General features: G+C 40.0%; 1 protein-coding gene across 1 annotated transcript in view; it reads left to right on the forward strand.

Moving 5' to 3' along the window:
* SLC25A26 (solute carrier family 25 member 26) overlaps nt 1-20651 on the forward strand; it is a 139604-nt gene that overhangs the window by 88141 nt on the left and 30812 nt on the right. Inside the window, exon 6 of the mRNA XM_063291543.1 lies at nt 9715-9759. Coding sequence (XP_063147613.1) covers nt 9715-9759 — 45 coding nt within the window. The remainder of the gene's footprint in view (nt 1-9714; nt 9760-20651) is intronic.

The raw sequence follows: 20651 nt of genomic DNA on the forward strand, positions 1-20651 counted from the left end.
ACACAAACACACGCACACACACACATGACAAACTACATAGGAGCAGAAAAAAAAAGGAAATTAATCATTGTCAACTGAAATTATTTCCCTGTAAAATAAGGCATCCCATTTATTACATTAATTTTACCCCATTTTCCTATATATGCTGATCACCTGTACAAACACATACCCAGAGAGTGCAAAAAAGAGCTAAAGAATTTTATGGAGAAAACATGAAGAGAAGGGGTAGTGGCAATGAGTGGGTAGGAAAAAAAGGAATGAAAAAGGGGGGAGGGCTAAACGGGATGGAGACAAGGGAACAGGCGCGCCAGTGAAACAGGGAAGGAAAGAGAAGCCATATAAAAACGTTAGAAAGAGCTGAAATTCTTCAGATAAGCAGTAGGGGTGAGCCTGCCCCACCCAAGTCCTGCCGGTGATCTCATCTTCAAAGACATCCAGGCTTTCAGCATGGGATGTGAGCAGGTTGGGAGGAGCAGGATTCATCTTCGCTGTTCATCTAAGGCATTTTAGCTCTTTTTGTTAAAAATGGGCAATATCTGAACAGGACTAGAAGGTGAATGTCTGCACTGAGGCCGGACAGGAGGAAAACAATGGTCATTATTTCTGCTGTGCCATCCATTGACTCTGGATTTCCTGTTTTAGAGTACTCACTTGCAGGGAAGGCAGGAAAAAAGCATTTTCAACAGTGTCTGTTCCCTTTCAATAACATCTGTCTCTGTGACTATAAAGCAACCTTTCCCCTCCATATCTATATTTCAGTGGTGATTATTTGGGAGGAACACCTTGTCTTTCTGTTAGGTAAATAAGGTATGTGAGAAACCAGATTGCTTTCTGTACTTTGTTAGACACGGTACTCTGATCATTAGGTGTCTTGGTAAATCTGCCTTGATGCAAACTTTCTAGGTGTCCAGCCAACACTTTCACAGAGAAAAAGCGGTGTCCGTTTGCATTTAGTGAGTGTGAAAACAGAAGCATAACAACTGATCACACAGCACTGTTTTACTATGAGTGCATTAATGTATTTCCCGGAATTGTTGTTCTGAAATAGCCCTCTGGGTCTGAGATGATTCTGTAGCATCTTCAAAGGGTTCAAAAGTAGTATTCAGAATGACCCCTGCAAGTTAAAAATCGCCACTCATTACACATTGAAATACTTTTAAGAAGGATTTAATTTCATCCAGTGATAAATTAGAGAGTATAACCGTTCTTCTGTATGTGAGTCAACCTGGGAAGAGCCTGGTACATTTCTCTCTTGGCCAGATTCCTCTCATATGTTTCCAGTCTGACACAATGGGATGACCATTTGCTTATGGAACAGCTATTCAGAACATGCTAGCTATAAATAGAGATTATGTTTGTGACAGAAAAATCTTGGCACAGAAGGAGAGTAAGTGAGAGCGACTAACACACAGGACCATGAACAACTTTGACTATAACATTAGATAGATTAAAGTGGCTGCTTCAGGCAGCAGAGGCACTAGGAAGACAAGATGGATTTGGTGAACCAAAGTTATGAATGCCCTACAACTGGCTTTCTCCTCCTAAGCTAGCCTGCTGCCCTCAGATGTGGCGGAAGATGTTGTCTTGCTGATGGTGTTGAAGTATTATTCAGATATCAGCTTGCTCTGGTATGTTGGGGGATACCATAGTATCTTAGTCCCAAGGAGAAAAATGACTTAATATGGCTATGACCAGGAGAATGGTGCTGTTAGCAATGGCATCCTATTTAACTACTATTTGAAATATAAGTAAAAGACAAGTTGCATACACAAAGTGGGTTTTTTCCGCCTTTTGGAGGCCTTGAACGCATAACTTTCTGTGTCGTTCCCTCCCCTCCCCCTAATACCACCAATTACCTTGTTTGTTTGTGTTTTTTATTTGCAACTATTTTTCTTATAAGCCACTTGGGACTTGTCTTATTCTGAAAAGCAAGACACAAATTAATAGCTGAGTCATTATGCCCTTGATTTCCATTGTTTATGAAATGGCCAGATCACCTTTGCCCTTCCTATTTCCCCAAAGAGTCTATTGCAAATATGTTTCTGTTGGCAAAAATAACCAAAACTGATTTCATGCTATGAACGTACTAATGTTTAGAGTTGGAGCTAGTCCGGGACTGGCCTTACTTGCAGGATATGTGCTCTGCAAAATCTGCTGCTGGAATCTGGAACATCCAATATGAACATTAATTCAAATTAGAGAACAGCATGTGATTGATTAGGAGAGGGTGGCTGTTGTGGGAGTTGCAATCTGGCATATCTGAAGGCCACCAGAGTGGGGAAGGTTCTTAGATTAATTCCTTGGTGACATCAAGACTATCTGACTATTGCCTGACAGGATGCAATTGAGAGGAACTAACGAACTGTGCTAAAATGTCAACAGTTATGTTAAGTTAACTCATTCTTTCTACCAAGAATAGTAAGGTAAACATTTTCAGTAGGGTATGACAGTATTCATACTACTACTAGCAGTAGGCAAGCCTTTCAGGCCTGGGGTCACATTGGGAGTTTCGAGCACATGTCAGAGGAACTCTGATAAAATGGTTGCCACAGAGGCAGAGTTCTCTGTTTCCTGAGTTTACCTGTATCTTTTTTTCCCCCCCGTGGACAGATTTGCACATTTCCATTATCTTCCCACCCCCCCAGACATTGGTCTGCACTATCCACTGCTTTTATTTTCTAAAATGGATTTTTTTCTTAGATTTTCCTCTGCTTCTTCTTCTTATTTAGTGTATGAGCCCCAGAGAGATTCTGGTTAAAAGAGACAAGCTAAACGTTATGTTAAAGTTTGGTGTTTTGCAACATGGCAATTTGTATCTTATTTGCCTTTAATTGAAAGGCTATTTAAAAAGTTTACTCTATTGGGACAGGAAACCCTGTGACCATTAAAGCATTAAAGAAAGTGTCTCTAACACACATTAGTGCCTACTGACATATCCTTGCCTATCCTTCCTCCATAGACATAGGCACACAAGTGTATAATGTAAGTGTAGATAGCATTCTAAAGCCCAAGAATTTACAAGCATGCGCAATCTTTACTTGATGGCTAGGAGACAAGTAGGTTTTTTTTATTTTTAACTATGGTAGGTGCTAATACTGGGGCGCGGTGGTGCTGCGGGTTAAACTGCTGAGCTTGCTGACTGGAAGGTCGGTGGTTCAAATCCGCGTGACAGGGTGAGCTCCCGTTGCTAGTCCCAGCTCCTGCCAACCTAGCAGTTCGAAAACATGCAAATGTGAGTAGATTAATAGGTACTGCTTCAGCGGGCAGGTAACAGCGTTCTGTTTAGTCATGCCGGCCACATGACCAGGGAAGTGTCTACGGACAAACACCGGCTCTTCAGCTTTGAAACAGAGATGAGCACCGCCCCCTAGAGTCGGACACGACTGGACTTAAAGTCAAGGGAAACCTTTACCTTTACTAGGCGCTAATAGGGAGAAACAAGGAGATTGAATTTTCAGGAAGATAAAAGCTTTCTACTGTGTAGATTGGAAGAGAGGGAAGAACACACACTTGACCACTTCCCCAAGAGAAGAAGCTTTCCTTCCTTGAAGAGAAGGTAGTAACCAAGCAGGCTGGTAGAGGAGAGAAGGAGCACACCAGTCAAGAAACTTGTTGAATAGAAGTTTGACAATTCTTCGGGTTACATAGTACATTTTGTTCCGTTTCCTCTAAGGAAGTTTAAAGGAGATATACGAGCCACAGATGACACATTCCTTTATAGTTCCATTAAGCAGCATACAAAAGTGGGAAAATAGATAAATAAAATCTGCCCAACTGTATGGGAGCACCTGGCTAATCTAACCTGGCTGATCTTGAAAAGCTAAGCAGTATCACCCCTAGGCTGTATTTGGATAGGAGACCTTTCCCGATGAGGGCAATGCCAGCTCACTACCATCTTAATGCTAAGAAATCCATGTAGACGTGTCTACGGGAGCCAAGCTGAACTCAGCTCAGAGAAGCCTAGCCATTTTGCTCATACGTATTTCAAGCTTATATTGAAAGCTGCAAAGATTAGAAAATATAAAAGCAATTGAAAACCAATTATTGAAAGTCAGGCTGTTAAATTTTGTATTTCTGTGATGTGAACAGCACTCTTATTTAGTAAAAGGGCACCACCATTTTCTTCTTCAGCTGAAGCTGGGAATCCATAATACAGCAGCACTGCGTTTGCTTCAGTAGGACAAGGCAATCATCCAGCTAATTGCTGCCCGGGAACAAGGTAGCAAGCAAGAATCTCCTCATAAATATATTATACCTTTTTGCTGTAAAACGAACCAGGCTTTGGTACCTGAAATTGGGGCTTGGAAGAAACTTAATCACAGCACTTGCGTTTCATGGCCCTGATAAATAAGAACCATGTTTGACCTTTACTGTGGGGTTTCAAGGTGCCACAAGGGAAATTCTTCCTTGTTTGTGATGCCAAATTTCCTATGAGATTTCAGTCTGTCAGCTCAGTGTGCAGCAGTGACATTGATTTCTTCTCCATGCCACTTCCTGCCAATCCAGATAACAAATTTCCCTTAGCAGGTGCCTGTCAAGCTGAGTTTTGCCTGGTGGAGGAATGGTGTAGCCTCATTTATTAATCATTAGCTGCAATGTGATGAACCAGACCTTAATCTTTAACTCTGGTGGTATAGAAAAACATGGGGGAGGAATGGACAGAGGCCTTTCTGGCTACATGGAGAATTTTATTGTGGAAAATAATAAGCAAACCCCTACTTTATTCCAGTTTTTTTCATACTTACTTTGTACATAAAGCTGTGTGTCTTCCCATCCCCATGGAAGAGATCTTTCTGTGTGCTGTTCCAAAGCAAAGTTTCCCAGCTTTTTGTCTCCCAGATGTCATGAGTGCCGTTGAGCTGAAGACATCAGCGCAATGGCACACATGACAATAGCAAGGAAACAGGGGAAGGGGCTCAAGATAAGTAGCCATCAACTCACAAAGACTGAAGGACAAGAAACAATGGCTAAACGGATCGCGAGGCACACCCAAGCTGTTAGCGCTAACGCAACGGAGATCGCCCAGCTGACAGCAATCACCGGAGGAATAGAGAAACCGATGATGGGCGATCCCGGAACGCCAGCGGGGCCTCGCAACCCCTCACCTACCGGCAGGACAACGTGTTGGACAAAGGGGGGTGACGTAACCGCGAGTGAGGGGGCGCTGACCGGCGCGGGGTATTTAAACCCCGCACCGGCGCGCTCCTGTCACTCTCAGCTTTTTTCCGATACTGTACCTACACCGTGAATAAATCAGAGCCTGTTCCACAGAACCAGTGTCTGAGCATTATTCAGAGGTAGGCAGCGCATGACACCAGATGAGTAGACCTGTTGGCAATTTTGGGAGTAGAAATCCCAATTTATGCAGGATGTCAAGTTGGGGAAAGCTGCAGTAGAATGCAGAGTATTTTTAATGGGTTTATTGTTTTTGCATACCGTAGAACAAAAACCTATGCAAAATAAAAGAGCACCTCCATTTTCATCTTTATTCAGCACTTTATTCATCTCTATTCAGCACTTGAAATTCAAAGGCAAAAAACGGTTTTGGAGCATCTGGGACGCTCAGGTATATCTGTCTGCAACTCCTTTGATCAGGTTTGTTTTCATTGGATTGTGTGGCTGCCCAGTCCAAAGAAAAGACACATTTGGTTGGATGAGTTGCAGACAGCCGTTACATGCCTTGCATGGCCCTGCACACACTGAGGCATCTTTGATTATCTTGACACATCAGAAAGTGAATGGAATCTTGGACTTCATAATATTATACATTCAACTTTGGGCTGGTACTGAAGTAAGCAACTCATAACAGTATTATTTTATAAACAGTTCAAAGCAAGATGAATGGAGGGGTTAACTGTGCATACCATTAGTTATTATCTGAGAGTAGACTTTTCATTACGGTGAGATAGGGCCTCTTGGTTATCCAGCGTAGAAGTGGTATCTGAACTGACTTGTCTTCATTGTTCCTCATTTCTTTTACACTTCATATTATACATTCTGTAAGTCAAGAGAAGGACATCTGTTTCTGAACCAGGATTTACATTTAGCCCTTTGAGTGTCATGTAGTGATTGCACTTCGAAAAGTAATGTGTGAGTCAGTGCGCAAAATAAATTCCTGGTTAATTAAAATTAACTTAGATGTAGTTGAAGGGATTAATCTTGTGTCATATATTTCATTGGGCTGAGCAAACCATTTCAATGCTTTGCACAGATATATATATATATATTAGATTCTTTATCCCGCTTTTATTATTTTTTTTTATAAATTATTCAAGGTGGAGAACATACCCAATACTCCTTCTCTTCCTATTTTCCCTGTCTGCTGCATTAAAAATTGTAATTATGGGGCACAATTTCTGGAAGTCTTTGGATGCTTTTGCAGACTGTGTGCAGCCCCATGACCTCAGGTTGTGTTGGAGTTTCAAGGTCTATGAGTCTTCCTGACTGAATAGCAGGACTAAAGTTTTTTATGTAGATAAAAAAATAACTGAGAAATCATGTTATGACTGTTCTTTTATAGTCAATAAAATAAATTGATGAACAAAAACCTGGTGTAGCTTTACTAAATTATATAGAAGTGTGAAGCATGAACTACATTACTGCAAAAAACTAAAAAACAGATAGAAATTAACTATGCATCTTCTGTAGCAAATCAGTAAAGAAGAGAGAAAAGAAAGGAAGATGGAAAAAGAAGAAAAAGTGGTGGAAATAACCCCTTTTGCACAAGGACTGAACCTCAGAACTGATCTCTAAACCCAGTGTTTTTTGGGAAAGTATGGAGGGGCACCAGAAGGAAAGGAATCAAGCCAGACATATCTCATTTGGTAGGCATGGGATGGATTTCATTAGAGCGTTCTTGCCCTCTCAAAGCTACGTAAGAGCACCATAGCATCTTCTGCCAAGGAATTCATTAAATGGCCTTAAAACCTTCAGGATAGGATCCCAGAGTCTCAGCTAGATTTTAATGAAGGTTTCAACAACTATACTTTCAGAAATAGATGGATCCTTTGCATTGCACCTGAGAGGTTTGAGTGTAATGTGCTCTACAATATTATTAGACATGTGAAAATAGTTCATAGCAAAAATGCCCATTTCCCCAACCTTTTAAACAGGGAAGTCTTAAAATTGCAATATATGTGAATTGTATTGTGTTAAGTTTCCTTTTTTGGAAGTTGAAACTGAGAAGTAGATAGATGGTGATGTGGACAGATAACAAGTGGATTTTGTTTTGAGTGAATATATTAGATTAATGTTAAATGGGTACATCTGTTCCTCTGCTGTTTTGTTAAAAATGTATGTATTAAGTTAGTCATCTTCATAATTTAAAAAAAGTGTAAACAGTTTATCTCAGAGTTTTTGAACACATTTTAGTGTCACATTAAATTACATGTCATAATAAATAGCTTACTGCATTCTCATCTTCACTCTTCCTTATTATATGTCTGTATAGATTTAATAGGACAGCTGTAGTTGTGACATAAACTAAAATGAAGCTTGGGTTGACAGTCTTGCTATAATAATGTTTTACATTTGAAAAATCGTAGCTTTTAAGCAGTACAGGTTTTGTAAAAACATTTTGTGGACACATTCAAATAACATGAAAAAGTAATGAATACACTAAAATAACAGTGGCTACATTGCATTGTAAAATCTAGCATTCTTGCTGAATTCAGATGGGAGTAAGCTAATTACCTGTTTGCAGCCACATACATGTAACATAATAAATAGACAATTGTCTCTCAGGGTTAACACTTTCGTTGAACATGCAGCTTCTTGTGAAGAAAGGTTTAAAACAAAATCTGGAAGAATCTGACATACTTCACCAGAATTCCAGAGATTAAAAATTCAGATGCGCAGTAAAACAGACATCCCAGTTTAGTATGACGGACTTAAAAATGGATTCTTACAATCACTTTTTCCTATCACAAGATTTTGCATTTACAGTATCTGTAAATGTTAGATCCCCGCATCTGCTAAAAGATTCTATGATACTTTGTTACTTTTTTTTACTGTTACTGTGGCTTTACTGTTATTTTGTTACTTTGTTGCTTTTTTTCCAGGTGTACCAGAAACTTGAATGTTAAGAATGACTAGGTGGGCAAGAGGTTGTTGAACAGTCAGTAGTGATGGATAGGAAAGCATGTGTTTTTCAATAAAGAAAGCAAAAATGTTTGCCATACAGGGATCTCAGTAGATCAGTATGTGACGGAAAGAGGTACCTTCTCAGTGTTCACACCATCATTGTTACAGGTAGTCCTTGCTTAATGACCATTTCGTTAGAGACTGTCCAGAGTTACAACAGTGCTGAAAACACTGACTTATGACCATTCCTCACACTTACGACTGTCGCACCATCCCTGCGGTCATGTGATCACAGTACGGACGTCTGACAACTGTCACACATTTATGATGGTTGCAGTGTCCCGCAGTCACGTGATAACCTTTTTCGACCATCCCAGCTGGCTTCTGATAAGCAAAATCAGTAGGGAACTGTGTGATTCGCTTAACGACCACAAGAAAAATGGTCATAAAATCAGGTCTGAATTTGCTTAATGACCGTATTGCTTAGCAACCTAAATTCTGGTCCCAATTGTGGTAGTTAAGCTAGGACTACCTGTAAATGGTTGAATTTTTAGGACTAAGAATGAGAATTCATCACAGAACTTACACATGGCATGCAGCTTCTGGAAACTAGCTGTCCCATAGTCCCTTGGGGTCCCAACTAATGAATAGACTACAGAGGATCACCGTTTGCTGGGAAGAAAGTAGAAGACATGTTTCCCCTTTAACTCTAGCAAAAGGGAATAAATCACTGTGCGTTTGCTGTAACTTGCAGCAAACAGATGGCAACTTTATCACTACTGATTGGGGGAAAAGAGGAATCTTGGAGCTTGCCTGTTACTCCTTGCATTTTGGTATTAAAGACAGAGCAAAGACTTCCCTTTTGTTGGAAAGAACACCCTCATGGCCAGTCTTTTTCCCCTTAGCAAAGTGATGGGCATATACAGTATGTGTGGAGGGGATATCTGTTTGGGTGCCTTAGTGTGTGCTAGGAAGGGTGGTCTCCAAAGTTCTGGCCTGCTGTTTGATACGTCTCGCAGGCCAAAAACGGTTACAACCAGTCTCCTGCTCTAAACATTTATATATTTGTGTTGAAAAAAATGGGACATGAATGTTTGCTTTTTTCAGTGTAGTTGACTGTTTGCAAAGGATAGATGGCAGCCCCCCAGAGATACAGTTTCATTCGTGAATTGACAGCTTTCGTTCCCAGGAGATTCATCACTTAGAGATCTCTATTTTCAGCGGTCAATATTGACCTGAGCTTCCTTGTGAAAGTAGCTGAGTCTTCAGGTAGATATGGCTCTACTGAGCTGCAAAGCTGATCAGGCACCTCTTTGGCAAATCATTTCTGTGTGTACCTTCTCCGCTATTCTCTGTATCATTTTCCCAAGCCATTAAAGTTCACCATACTTGGTGGTGCCAGTTCTTACTCTCAAAGCCCGCTGTAGTTATAATGCTTGATAATAAGTCAGAAGTTCTGTAGCAAACTAGCCATCAAACAGTGCTGTGTGTGATATAATACTCCAAGATTTATAATTTTAAGAAGCTACACTTCATTGAATGAATGATTCCCCCCCCTCCCCAATTTAGTAAGCTAACTGTATTAAGCTTAATTGTGCTTTTCTTTTTTCTTTTTCCTTTCTTGAACTCCAGATTCCTTTCTCTCTCGTACAGTTTCCTGTATGGGAATCCTTAAAGGTAAGTCTCTTTATACAAAATTTTGAGAGTTTGATGTGATTTTTAAAAATATAAACTATTACAGGTTAAAAGAGGAGAGGTCCTGGGTTAAAAGTACGTTGCAAAATTTTGCAGAAATAAAAAATACAGGAAAAAACAGTGAAAAAGACCAAGAAAAAAAACAACCTTAAAAAATGCCAGAAGACTTTTCTACAACAGTTGGAGGTATTTTGATGAATGTGAGATCATCAACATACCTATGTGCATTTGGAAATTTGTGCTAGATAGGTGGGGAAAAATAGATGCTTTTGAACTGTGGTGTTGGAGGAAAATTCTGAGAGTGCCTTGGACTGCAAGAAGATCCAGCCAGTCCATCCTCCAGGAAATCAAGCCAGACTGCTCACTTGAGGGAATGATATTCAAGGCAAAACTGAAATACTTTGGCCACATAATGAGAAGACAGGACACCCTGGAGAAGATGCTGATGCTGCGGAGAGTGGAGGGCAAAACGAAGAGGGGCCGACCAAGGGCAAGGTGGATGGGTGATATTCTAGAGGTGACGGACCCATTCCCGGGGGAGCTGGGGGTGTTGATGACCAACAGGAAGCTCTGGCGTGGGCTGGTCCATGAAGTCACGAAGAGTCGGAAGCGACTAAACAAATAAACAACAACAGGTGGGGAAAAAATGATTTGAACAGTGGAATTGTAAGGGTTTGGTTAGATGGACAATCTTCTCTTATGTCACATATTCTTTTCCACAACTTTCTTTCATTATTCTAAAGCACTGTACTATAACTTTAGAATAATATTGTCACCATATTGTGATACTTCTGAAGTGTGGAAGAAAGGAACTAATTCAGTTTGTGGCATCTTCAAGCTGGCCTGAAAAAAAGCCTGTATCGGCTTGAAAGCCTTCTCCCATCTAGGTATGCGGAATTTAACTCAATTTTTTTTTTACAGTGTTAATAGCGGCTGTGGAATTTGGAGAGTTAACATCCACATATCTGGAAGGCTGACCTGATAGATAATGTCAATATAAATTATATCAAATACATTTTACAGGCTTCACCTAAGTATTGTTTTCTTTACCATGGCTTAAATACTGCAGTGCACTCTGTCAGGTGACCCTTGATAAGTGTCTGGAAGTTGCATTTAATGCAAAATTCAGGAGCTAGACTGCTACCCTATACAAGGTACACAAATCCTGTACTGAAAAATCTACGCTGGTTGCCTATTGTTTACTGTACTGCTTGCCAATGTAAGGTATTCATATAGACAAAGCTAAATAGTGCTGGGCCTAGTTAGTACTTAGATGGGAGACAGGCAATTCCAGGATGGGAAGTCAGAAAACATCTCCTAAGATGCGTGTAGCACACTCTTCCTGTATCCTGCCAAGAAACAACGTAGACATAACCATATAGTCACCAGGAGACAAGCTCAATTTGAGGGAAACCTTTATGACTTTTAAACCCTAAATGGCTTAGACCTTAATTATCTACATGGCCATCTTTGGAACCTCAGCAGGAGAGGTTCTTTTGAAGATGCCCTTACAATCAGAGACCCATCTTTTTGGCATGTGGGAGAGGACCTCTCCTGCATTGGTCCAACACTATGGACTACACTTCCCTGGGAATTGTGTTTGGCTCCCACTCTCTTGATATTTAAAATATCTTAAAAGATGCATATCTTTCTCCAGGCTTTTAATTGTTAAATGATTTCAGGACCTATTTTATTGCCAATTTTAGTTTGTATTTGAAACTGTTTATGCATATTTTGTATGTGTGCATGTCTTCTTGGAATTGAGAGATAGATAGACAGACAGACAGACATATAGTTACCTTGAGAACTCAATAGAGAAGAAAAATAGCATAAATTTAAACAAAATCAATACATAAGACTTCTCTTTTATCTCTTCCTTTCTCTGTGGCACCTCCCTTCCCCTGTCTTAAATGTATACAGTACAAATCACCGTGAGGGTTTATTCTGACTCCAAATATGGATTGTCTTCTCACAGCATTTACATGTTTTTAGGGGCTGAGATGTATTGCAAAATCCAGCTGCAAATTATAGTTTTCCTAATTGGTTATGAACTGTGGTCATACATGAATCTTTTGCTTAGGACAAGTCTATAAACTGGCTTCTTTCTGAAAATCAAGCTTCAGGTGATCTCCTGAAGTGCCATTTACTTAAATTATACTAGTGGGTTTTGGATGTTGAAGCCACCTGCCTACTTGAAGTGTGATATAGACCACAAAATATTTTTATCAAGATCTGCTGTCAGATGCTAGCAAATTTCAGCCACTACTGTGCTTTGCTTAGGAACTTTAAGAACCAGTTTGGTGTAGTGGTTAAGGTGTTGGCCAGGAGACTGGGAGTTTTAGATCCACCTTAGGCATGAAAAACCAGCTGGGTGATCTTGGGCCAGTTACTCTCTCTCAGCCCAACTCCACAGGGTTGTTGTTGTGCAGAAAATAGGAGGAAGGTATATTGGTATGTTTGCCCCCTTGAGTTGTATATGAAAAAAAAGACAGGATAAAAATCTAAAAAAACCATAAACTTTAATGATATGTTCTCCATTTAAAGTTATCTGATTAGATGAAAGTGTATAGGTGTAGCTTCTAATAACTGTAAATCAAGAGAACAGTGTTACTAATTATACTTACTTTTATTTGAATATCTTATTTCATAGACTGCTGTAAGAGTATCCTAAGGTTTCTGCATAGCTTCCATTAGCAAAACTATGCTTCTGAATTCTAAAAGTGGGGAAGGCTCATTTTGAATGCAAGTTTCAGGGATTTTAAGGAATCGGGTTCCTCAAATATCTGCAAGGCTTATGGCTCAATTAAAACATCTTGAACCACTCAAAACTTTTTTTTGTTTTTAAAGGTCTACATTTTGCCCCACCTATTCTTTGGAACTCTGGAAGCCACAACTGTGATTCTGGTGGGTTGTATCTTTGCTAGAAGCCATTTAGCTGGATCTGGGAAGCTGGCTCCTGAACAGTGAAGCAGACTTTTTTCAAGCATTTCATCTTAACTAGATGTTTTAACTTGAGAAACAGGAATGGCTCTATGGGATCTATGGTCTTGGCTAATACAATATAGAAGTGGTCTGAGAACATTTTCAGGGAAGGAAATCCATCAATTCTTTGAATGGCCCAAGTCTGTTTACCCTACAGTCCTTTGCTCAATTATCTAGAACTTTGTCTCACTGAACAGAGCAGGGGTTGCCAACCTTTTCAGATGTAAAGGGTGCCTTCCCTCAAAGGGAGGAAAAAAGAAAAAAGAAGGCCAATATTGTTGCAAGTTGGCCAAACTGGTCTCCAAGGTTGTTGTTCTCTACATTGACCTACATATTCAGTAGCAGCTTGAACCCTGTCTCTTCTTGCCTTAATGGCTGACAAAACAGCTTGAAAACATATCCCAGTCTCCCAACTTAATTTCTCTATGCAAAACATCTTCAGATGCTCCTGTGGCACAGACTGTTCTTATAAAGTATTACAGGAACTGTTTTATTTTTAATTATTAGTTATGATTTTCTTAATCATTTTTTCACTGCTCAGATTCTGTTTCTGGCAGCTCATGGTGAGAGTATTCTCATGCACAGGTTAAACAAAAATCAAAACAATATTCTATTCTTTTTGGCAATCCCAAATTTTTAAAACACTTCCTAACTGATATCCTCTTGAATACCTTTTGCCTCCATACTTTTCTTTATTTCTCTTTCTTCTGCCTCTTTCTCATTCTCTGTTTATAGCCCTCACCCTTTCCTCCCCCCCACCCCCAAGTCAGCTTTCCATTTCCCTTCTTACTGTTCTCAGTGGTGTTAAAACTCCGGGTAGATGAAACCCAGACAAAGCCTTAAATCCATTTCCTTGCAAACTGCGCAATAAGTGTTCTACCATCCATTTCTCCATCTTAGTGTAACGACTGTGCTTCTTTGGGGGATTAAACCCTAATCATTCTGTTACACTAATGTGTCTGCCATTTGGTTGGGTGCTCTTTCACCAAAACCCGATTTCTAGGGCATTGTTTCAAAGTAGGTGATGTCACTTCCAGACAATGGGAGTGGACTTGCCACTCACCTAATGGCTGCTTTTTCTCCCTTCCCTGTCTCCCCACCTGCGCAAAGAACAGTGTAGCCCCAGCTGTTCAGCAAACAAGCCTTCACTTTATTCATGTCACAAGAATGGTTATTCACAGCAGCTCTAAAATATTGTCAAAGACATTCTTGTGTACCATCTGCACATAACAAGAGCAAGGAGAAGGGGTGTTTTTACACTGCATTACTGGCAGTGTTGAAGCACCCATTGAAACCACTCAAGAATTTGGAAAGAGGCAGCCTGTTGAAAACGGGCTGCCAAAGGACAGAAATGCAGGGGGTTCTCCGTGGCTCCTGAACCCTTTAGGATGGGAAACTATCCTTTTTCTAGAAGAGGGTCTCTCTGCTTCATTCCAAATATGTGAAAAAGAAATGAAAATCCAAAATATATTTGTTCTTGAAGTGCTTTGCACTTAAAACACCAGCTTGGATAGCACCATGAAAAAGGGTAGCTCAGTGTGGAGTCAAACTTTGCATTGCCACAACCCCTTAAAAACGCTAGATGAATTTTCGTAAGAATGAATGAATGAATATTTCAGTGGGGCTAAGGTTGTGCAAGAAATAAAACATCGTATTTTAATGATTAAACTAAATTTTAATCTATATATTGCAGGGGTTCTCCAATTTGTGGTGCCATAGTTGCCACTGCAGGCTTGTTCAGGCAGAGCAAGGAACAAAGCCTGACAGGAGTTTTGACATTCTTCCTGCTTTATCCTTGCAAGCCAGATTAGGTTTTAAAACATTTTGCAACTTCTGTTTAAGTTGCTCACAGCCCCCCCCTCCCATGGGTTGTGACCCCTAATTTGAGTGGGTAATTTCTTGGTGGCTGTGGGTGTGTTTATGTACTTGATTTAACCCACTTTTCATTCAGAAACTCAAGGCCACGTGCATAGTTCTCCCTCCTCCTAAGCACATCAGCAGACTGAGTGATGATCCTAAGTGTACTGTGCTGGTCAGGATTTTCCTTTTCACCAGTTACTTTGGGGATACAGTAACTGAGTCTTCCATGAAACAAGTCATGATTGAGCTGTAAACTTTGGCAGGCAAAGTTTCCAGGCGTAGCTCTAGGGTATCCTCTGTATCACTTGTCCAGGCTTTCAGTCAATAGCTTTTGTCATCTTTCTTGACTCAGAATGGCAGGAAACCTTTCTGCTAATGTTCAGCAATGCCACTGCAGTGTTCAGCGGAAGACCAGAGGGGATTCTGGAAGTTGCTGAAAGGGGGGCTACTTGGATATGGCCCTAGTGAAGTAACCCTGTTGATTCTGACCATTGGTGCAGCAGGCACAGGATGGCCCGTTTTGAGTGGCAGTGGCTCTCCAGGTTGTAATCTTATCAGCTGGAATTAAACCTGGGAACTTCTGAATGTAATGCATGATGATGATGATGATGATGGTGATCTCTATTTCTGTTCCCCTGGATCATCATGGCAAATTGAAAGGAATCTGATTTTAGGGCTGGGCTTCCAGCCTGAGGTTTTGCCCCTCTCTTTTTAAAAATTAAAAACTGGGTTTCACTAGAGAGCAGAAACTGAGATCAGCAACTAGCAGCTGAGTGTGAGAAATGCACACTGCACCATAGTAGATTTTTAAAAGGGTAATGTATTTCATCTTACCTGCTGTTTGAAGAACCCAGAGGTTCTGCTTCTGGGTTTCTGAAGATTGTCGATTTGGCTAGTATTGGTTTAGGCTTTGGGGCTGCTTAAGCATGACTATTATAGTGAGATAGGTGGTGCATACATTTAATAAAGAAAGAAAGAAAGAAATATCCAGTTGTCACTTTTCAACCAGAAAAAGCAAGTCCAGATTTTTTGAAGAACTGTTAATGAGAGACTGTGTTCGTGCTGACTGTATCAGGAAGCTTTCTGAATAGTGTACAAAGAGGACGGAGTAATCTTCTGAAATTGTCATCTTAATCCATTTCTTCAGTGGAAACTCTTCCGTTTCCATCATTTATGTACTGCTGTCCCAAGTGTTGAATGAGTATAAGTTACCTGGCTACTAGTGAAGAAAATAAAAATAAACTAGAGTGAGAAGGCTTCAGATTACTATATTGACACTAAGGAAGGAAATAGAATAGCAACATGTTTAAAATTATTTATGTAAAGTATTTGAATCGGTTTTTACAAGACTGTTACAGTTTATTCTCTCATTTGTGCAATCATGTACAAAGGTTTTTGTGGGTATTTCAATATGTTAAACATGTTGGAGGACTTGCAGAAGATTTAACGTTATTAATGGGGTGGCTTGGACTTTTAAGATTAGTTTCCCTTGCCCAAAAATAGTGAAATGATGTCTGTATTGAATGCAGCAGTGTGCCTTTTCCTTCCTTCCAAGAGAAGCATTACTATGAAACATAGAAAGGAATAAGTTGAGACTGCTTGAGGACTTCAAATGTTGCAATACTAGACATTATAGCAGGTGGATGACAATAAGCTAAGACCCATATGGCAAAATGTAGCAGAGGAGCACATTTAAATATAATCCAATATAAGAACAGTCTTTGTCTTTTGAGAAAGATGCACTGTGTATCTTACAGAATACAGAAATATGCTTGCATTTCAGCACAGTTCATGCTTTGGAATTATTATTATCTAATAATAAACAAATGGAACACAGCACACAAGTGACCTAGGAAGAGAAGGAGATCCCAATTGTATGAGTTTCCATGTGTTTCATCCCAAAGATTTATTTCAAATTTGTTATTCATAAGGGAAGAGCACAAGATTGGGATGGATTCTTTGAAGTGGAAAACAAAGTCTTCTTTTCAGTCTTGGATCTAATAAAACACACATGACGCAGGCTTGGCATCACCATCTGTTTTAAAAGTGCACTGCTTGTCATTTTTTTGCTTTCCAGTACAGGGAACACTGGTGGGAAAAGGTATTGCCCTGGAACAAAAACATGGTTAATTATATCCTGCTGTCTGCAATAGTACATGCCCAAGGCAATCAGGTAAAGGAATCATTAGAAAGAAATAGGGTGAGTGAATCCTTGGGTACTTGTATTAACACCTAGCCGGTTGATTTTTAAGTTCAGAGATAATTAGACCTAAAAGAAGCAGATAAATAGCGTTTGTCGTTTTCTAGTGTATGTCTGTGTACATGTGTGTGCATATGCACAGTTGGTTTTACTGAGGAGACCAAAGTAATTATCATCTTATTTGACTATTTTAGTTTACGGTTAATCAGGTGACTGTTTTTCTGGGCAGATTCCTACACTTATTAATCTAAATTTGAAAGACTGGTACTATCCTGTGTTATCCCGTGGTAGACTGTTGATTATTTGGGACTTAACTCCATCTGAACCAGGACACATACTTTATCATCCACGGGCCAATATAGCCGTTTCTACTGTTGGCATCCTACTAATTCTGCTAATCTCTATCAGAAAGAGACTTACAATAATATTTGATGTTGATTACAGTGGTGTGTTATCAGCATGTAGTATCCTATACTCTGGGCCAGGAAACACAATTTTTGGGGGCATCAGAGTTTGGGATCTCACAACAAGGCAGCAAATAGTCTGTTATGCTTCATAGTATAACATATACAGTATATAACATAGTATAGTATAGAGCCAGTTTGGTCTAGTGGTTAAGGCAACGGGCTAGAAACCTGGAGACTGGGAGTTCTAGTCCCGCTTTAGGCATGAAAACCTGCTGGGTGACCTTGGGTCAGTCGCGCTCTCTCAGCCCAACCTACCTCACAGGGTGGTGGTTGTGGGAAAAAGAGGAGGAGGAAGGAGTATTAGGTATGTTCCCCACCTTGAGTTATTTATAAAAACAATAAAGGCGGGATAGAAAATAAATAAATAAATAAAATAGTATGCTATTGTGATGTAGCCAGTACTTTGTGGATTTCTGCCTCCAAAAACAGTTCTATGTTTTGAGAACAAAACAAAGAGATGATTAATTTTGCACTTCAAAAGGACTGCCAATTTGCACTAGCAGTGTCTGTGTGCATGTACTTCTTTTTTCTTGTCTCCACTGATCTTTGTACTTTTTAGACACATTATATCTAAAAAAACAATGTACATACCTTAATTAAGAAATACATTATTGTTAAAAGATGCTAATCTGTTGGAAAAATAGTGCTGATAGACTTGCTTAATGCAGGATTGCCACAAACCTTCAATCTGTTAAAAAAAAAAAAAAAAGCAGTATCTACAAAGTGCAATAAAGCAAAGCTCGATAAAACAAGCTATGCCTGTATTATATTTGGGGGCTTCTTAGGAGTGATCTGAGAGAGAGCGATTGTCCCAAAGGCACCCAGGAAGAAAACAGAAAAAGAAAGAAATCAGAGAGAAAACTAAAAGTGCAAAAAAAAAAGGAAAAGGAAAAGGAGAAAAAGAAAAATAGAAAAGAAAGAAAAAAGATACAAAAAAATGGCTTATGATATTCTTCACAGCAGTTATAAGTGCAATTATATTTTAACCTCTTTCTCTAAAGTTACATCATGATTCTCTTCTTCCTATAAACTATCCTGTCTAATCATCAAAGCCATAAATCACAAGGTTTTTTTTTTTCATTTTTATGCAAAAAGTCCATAAGGGGTTTCCAGTCATCATCGGAGGCACCCAGTGAGCTTCTGTGGCTGAGGGTATACTTGAACCTGGGTCTCTCTGATGCTAGTCCATGACATTAATCACCACAGTGGTTCTCGTTTCTGTCAGGAAACCAGGACAAGAACCACACTGAGCCGGTATTCCAACTCTGCTTCTTTACTATTCTCACCTTATAGACAGGATCTTGCCAGACTAAGGCTGCTCAACTAACCTAAGGGAAAATAACCCAGAAGGGCTCTAGGGCGGAGCTACCTTGAACCTCTTAACCTTCTCATCAACAGAGTCAGGGTTGTGAAGCCTCTTATCAGTCTGGAATGCGTTCTCCCCCTGGGAACCAGTGGCAGTGCTGGAATCCACCACATCACCCCCTCCTTCAGGAACACATTCCATCACAGTATCAGGGGATCCATGCATATAGGTTAAGGCATATCTGAGAGGTACAGTATAGAGATACCCTTGAGACTTCGTGTCATTTTTTAAAAAATCATTTCCAAATGAGTCTTAACTTGGCTTTTCAAACATGGCTTGGCTTGTTGTAGCTGTAACCCTTCTGAAGGACATCAGATTTGATAAGTCTTCCCCTGCCAGACAATTACTTACCATATTTTCAGAGAGAAAAAAAACCGTTATCTGATCTCTTGCCTTAAAAGCATTCACCTTATGAGATATTTGGAAAAAGTAATTAGAACAACATATATGATAAAGAATTTGCTACATATTTGACAATGAAGCAACCTTTTTAAGACAGAACATCTAAAAAACAGTATGGGGACTGTACCATACCTAGACTAATCCTTGTTTTTCCAAGTGGCAGATTATGAGCTATTATAACCAACATAAGCAACAGACTCCAAGTGAGTTTCCATTACATTAAAAAGTCCCCATATTATTGTGGGATTCCCTTCTATCCACATATATCTTCCCATGCTCCCAATGTTATAGCATAGGTGAATAAAATACCATGCAAAATTTACATATGACATTCTGCCTAATTTAACACAGGAGAGGTCAGCGTGAGAAGGAAGATGGAAAGGGAAAGAAGGGGGTGGGGAGGACTGATAGGAGAGAAGAGAGGCAAGGGTGCATGTGTGGTGGGGAACTAGACCTCTGCAATTGATTGGCTCATATCTCATGTAGAAGCTATCTATTCCACCCTGATACATTTGCGGAGGGGAAGAGAGTGGAAAGAGAGAGAAGTATGTGTGTAAAAGGAGGATTGATAGAAGAAGTATGTGTATGTGGGGGGTGGGGTGGGGGAGGACAGAGTGAGAGGCAAAGTAGAGAACTCACTCCTTTAACTCATTCCTGGATTAAAGGGGTACATGCAGACCCTGACAGCAGAATGCACCCCTCAGGAAAATATATACTCATCCTTGTTCTCCAGGTAAAAATTCCACCAAACTTTGTAGGCTTTCACTGATGGTTGTACAATGTTCTCCTCCCCTCTAGCAGAGGGGTTTGTTCCTTCTTTCTTGCATATTTTCAGTTGGATCTCTGTAAAACAGGGAGATGGAACGAAACATGTTAGCTCATTTATGTCCAGTGCCAGTGCAGGAATTATTCCCTGTGGTATGTTCTCAAATGCTGCATTCTGTGGTCTGTTTTTAAATGATTCAGATAGTAGGGCTTTCCCTGCCTTGCTGGGGAAGACTACACCATGATTAAATTGGCCTCTTTGTAAGGGGATTAAGTTATTTCCTGTTGGCCAGTTTGCATTCTCCCTTTGGCCATGCTCCTCTAAATTGCTTTGGGCTCTTTTAGGGAAGAGGGTTGCCCATTTTTCTTGGTTCTTGTCTCTCAGTTTCAACTTTTTAAGAAGTTGGCATGTACCTAGGTTAGAGGTCATACTGTCTGTGATAGCCCTTCATAATATGGTGCCCTCCAGATGTTTTATAACAAGACTTTCACCATTCTTTACAACTGGCCATGCATCTAGGGTACTCCAAAACATCTGGAAGGCATCACAAATCCTGGCCTAGGATTTGAACTTTTGAGTCTTAGTCTTTCTCCAGAAATAGTTGTGGCTTTTGTGGTTGTGTGGTGAACCTTACTTTGGCTATACCCTATCTACAGATACACGACTCTCCTGTGAATTTTCATTCTCCAGCATTCCCCAAAACTTAAAAAAAAACTGGAATTGGGGATTGCTGCTTTGGGAATTGTTGCAACAGTCTGTCAATCAATTTTGTGGGACGACTGGAGGAAAATGTGCTCGTGATTAGCTTTTATTTCTGAAATTGTAAATTGG

Source organism: Candoia aspera, chromosome 2 (genome assembly GCF_035149785.1).
Source record: "Candoia aspera isolate rCanAsp1 chromosome 2, rCanAsp1.hap2, whole genome shotgun sequence".
NCBI lineage: Eukaryota > Metazoa > Chordata > Lepidosauria > Squamata > Boidae > Candoia > Candoia aspera.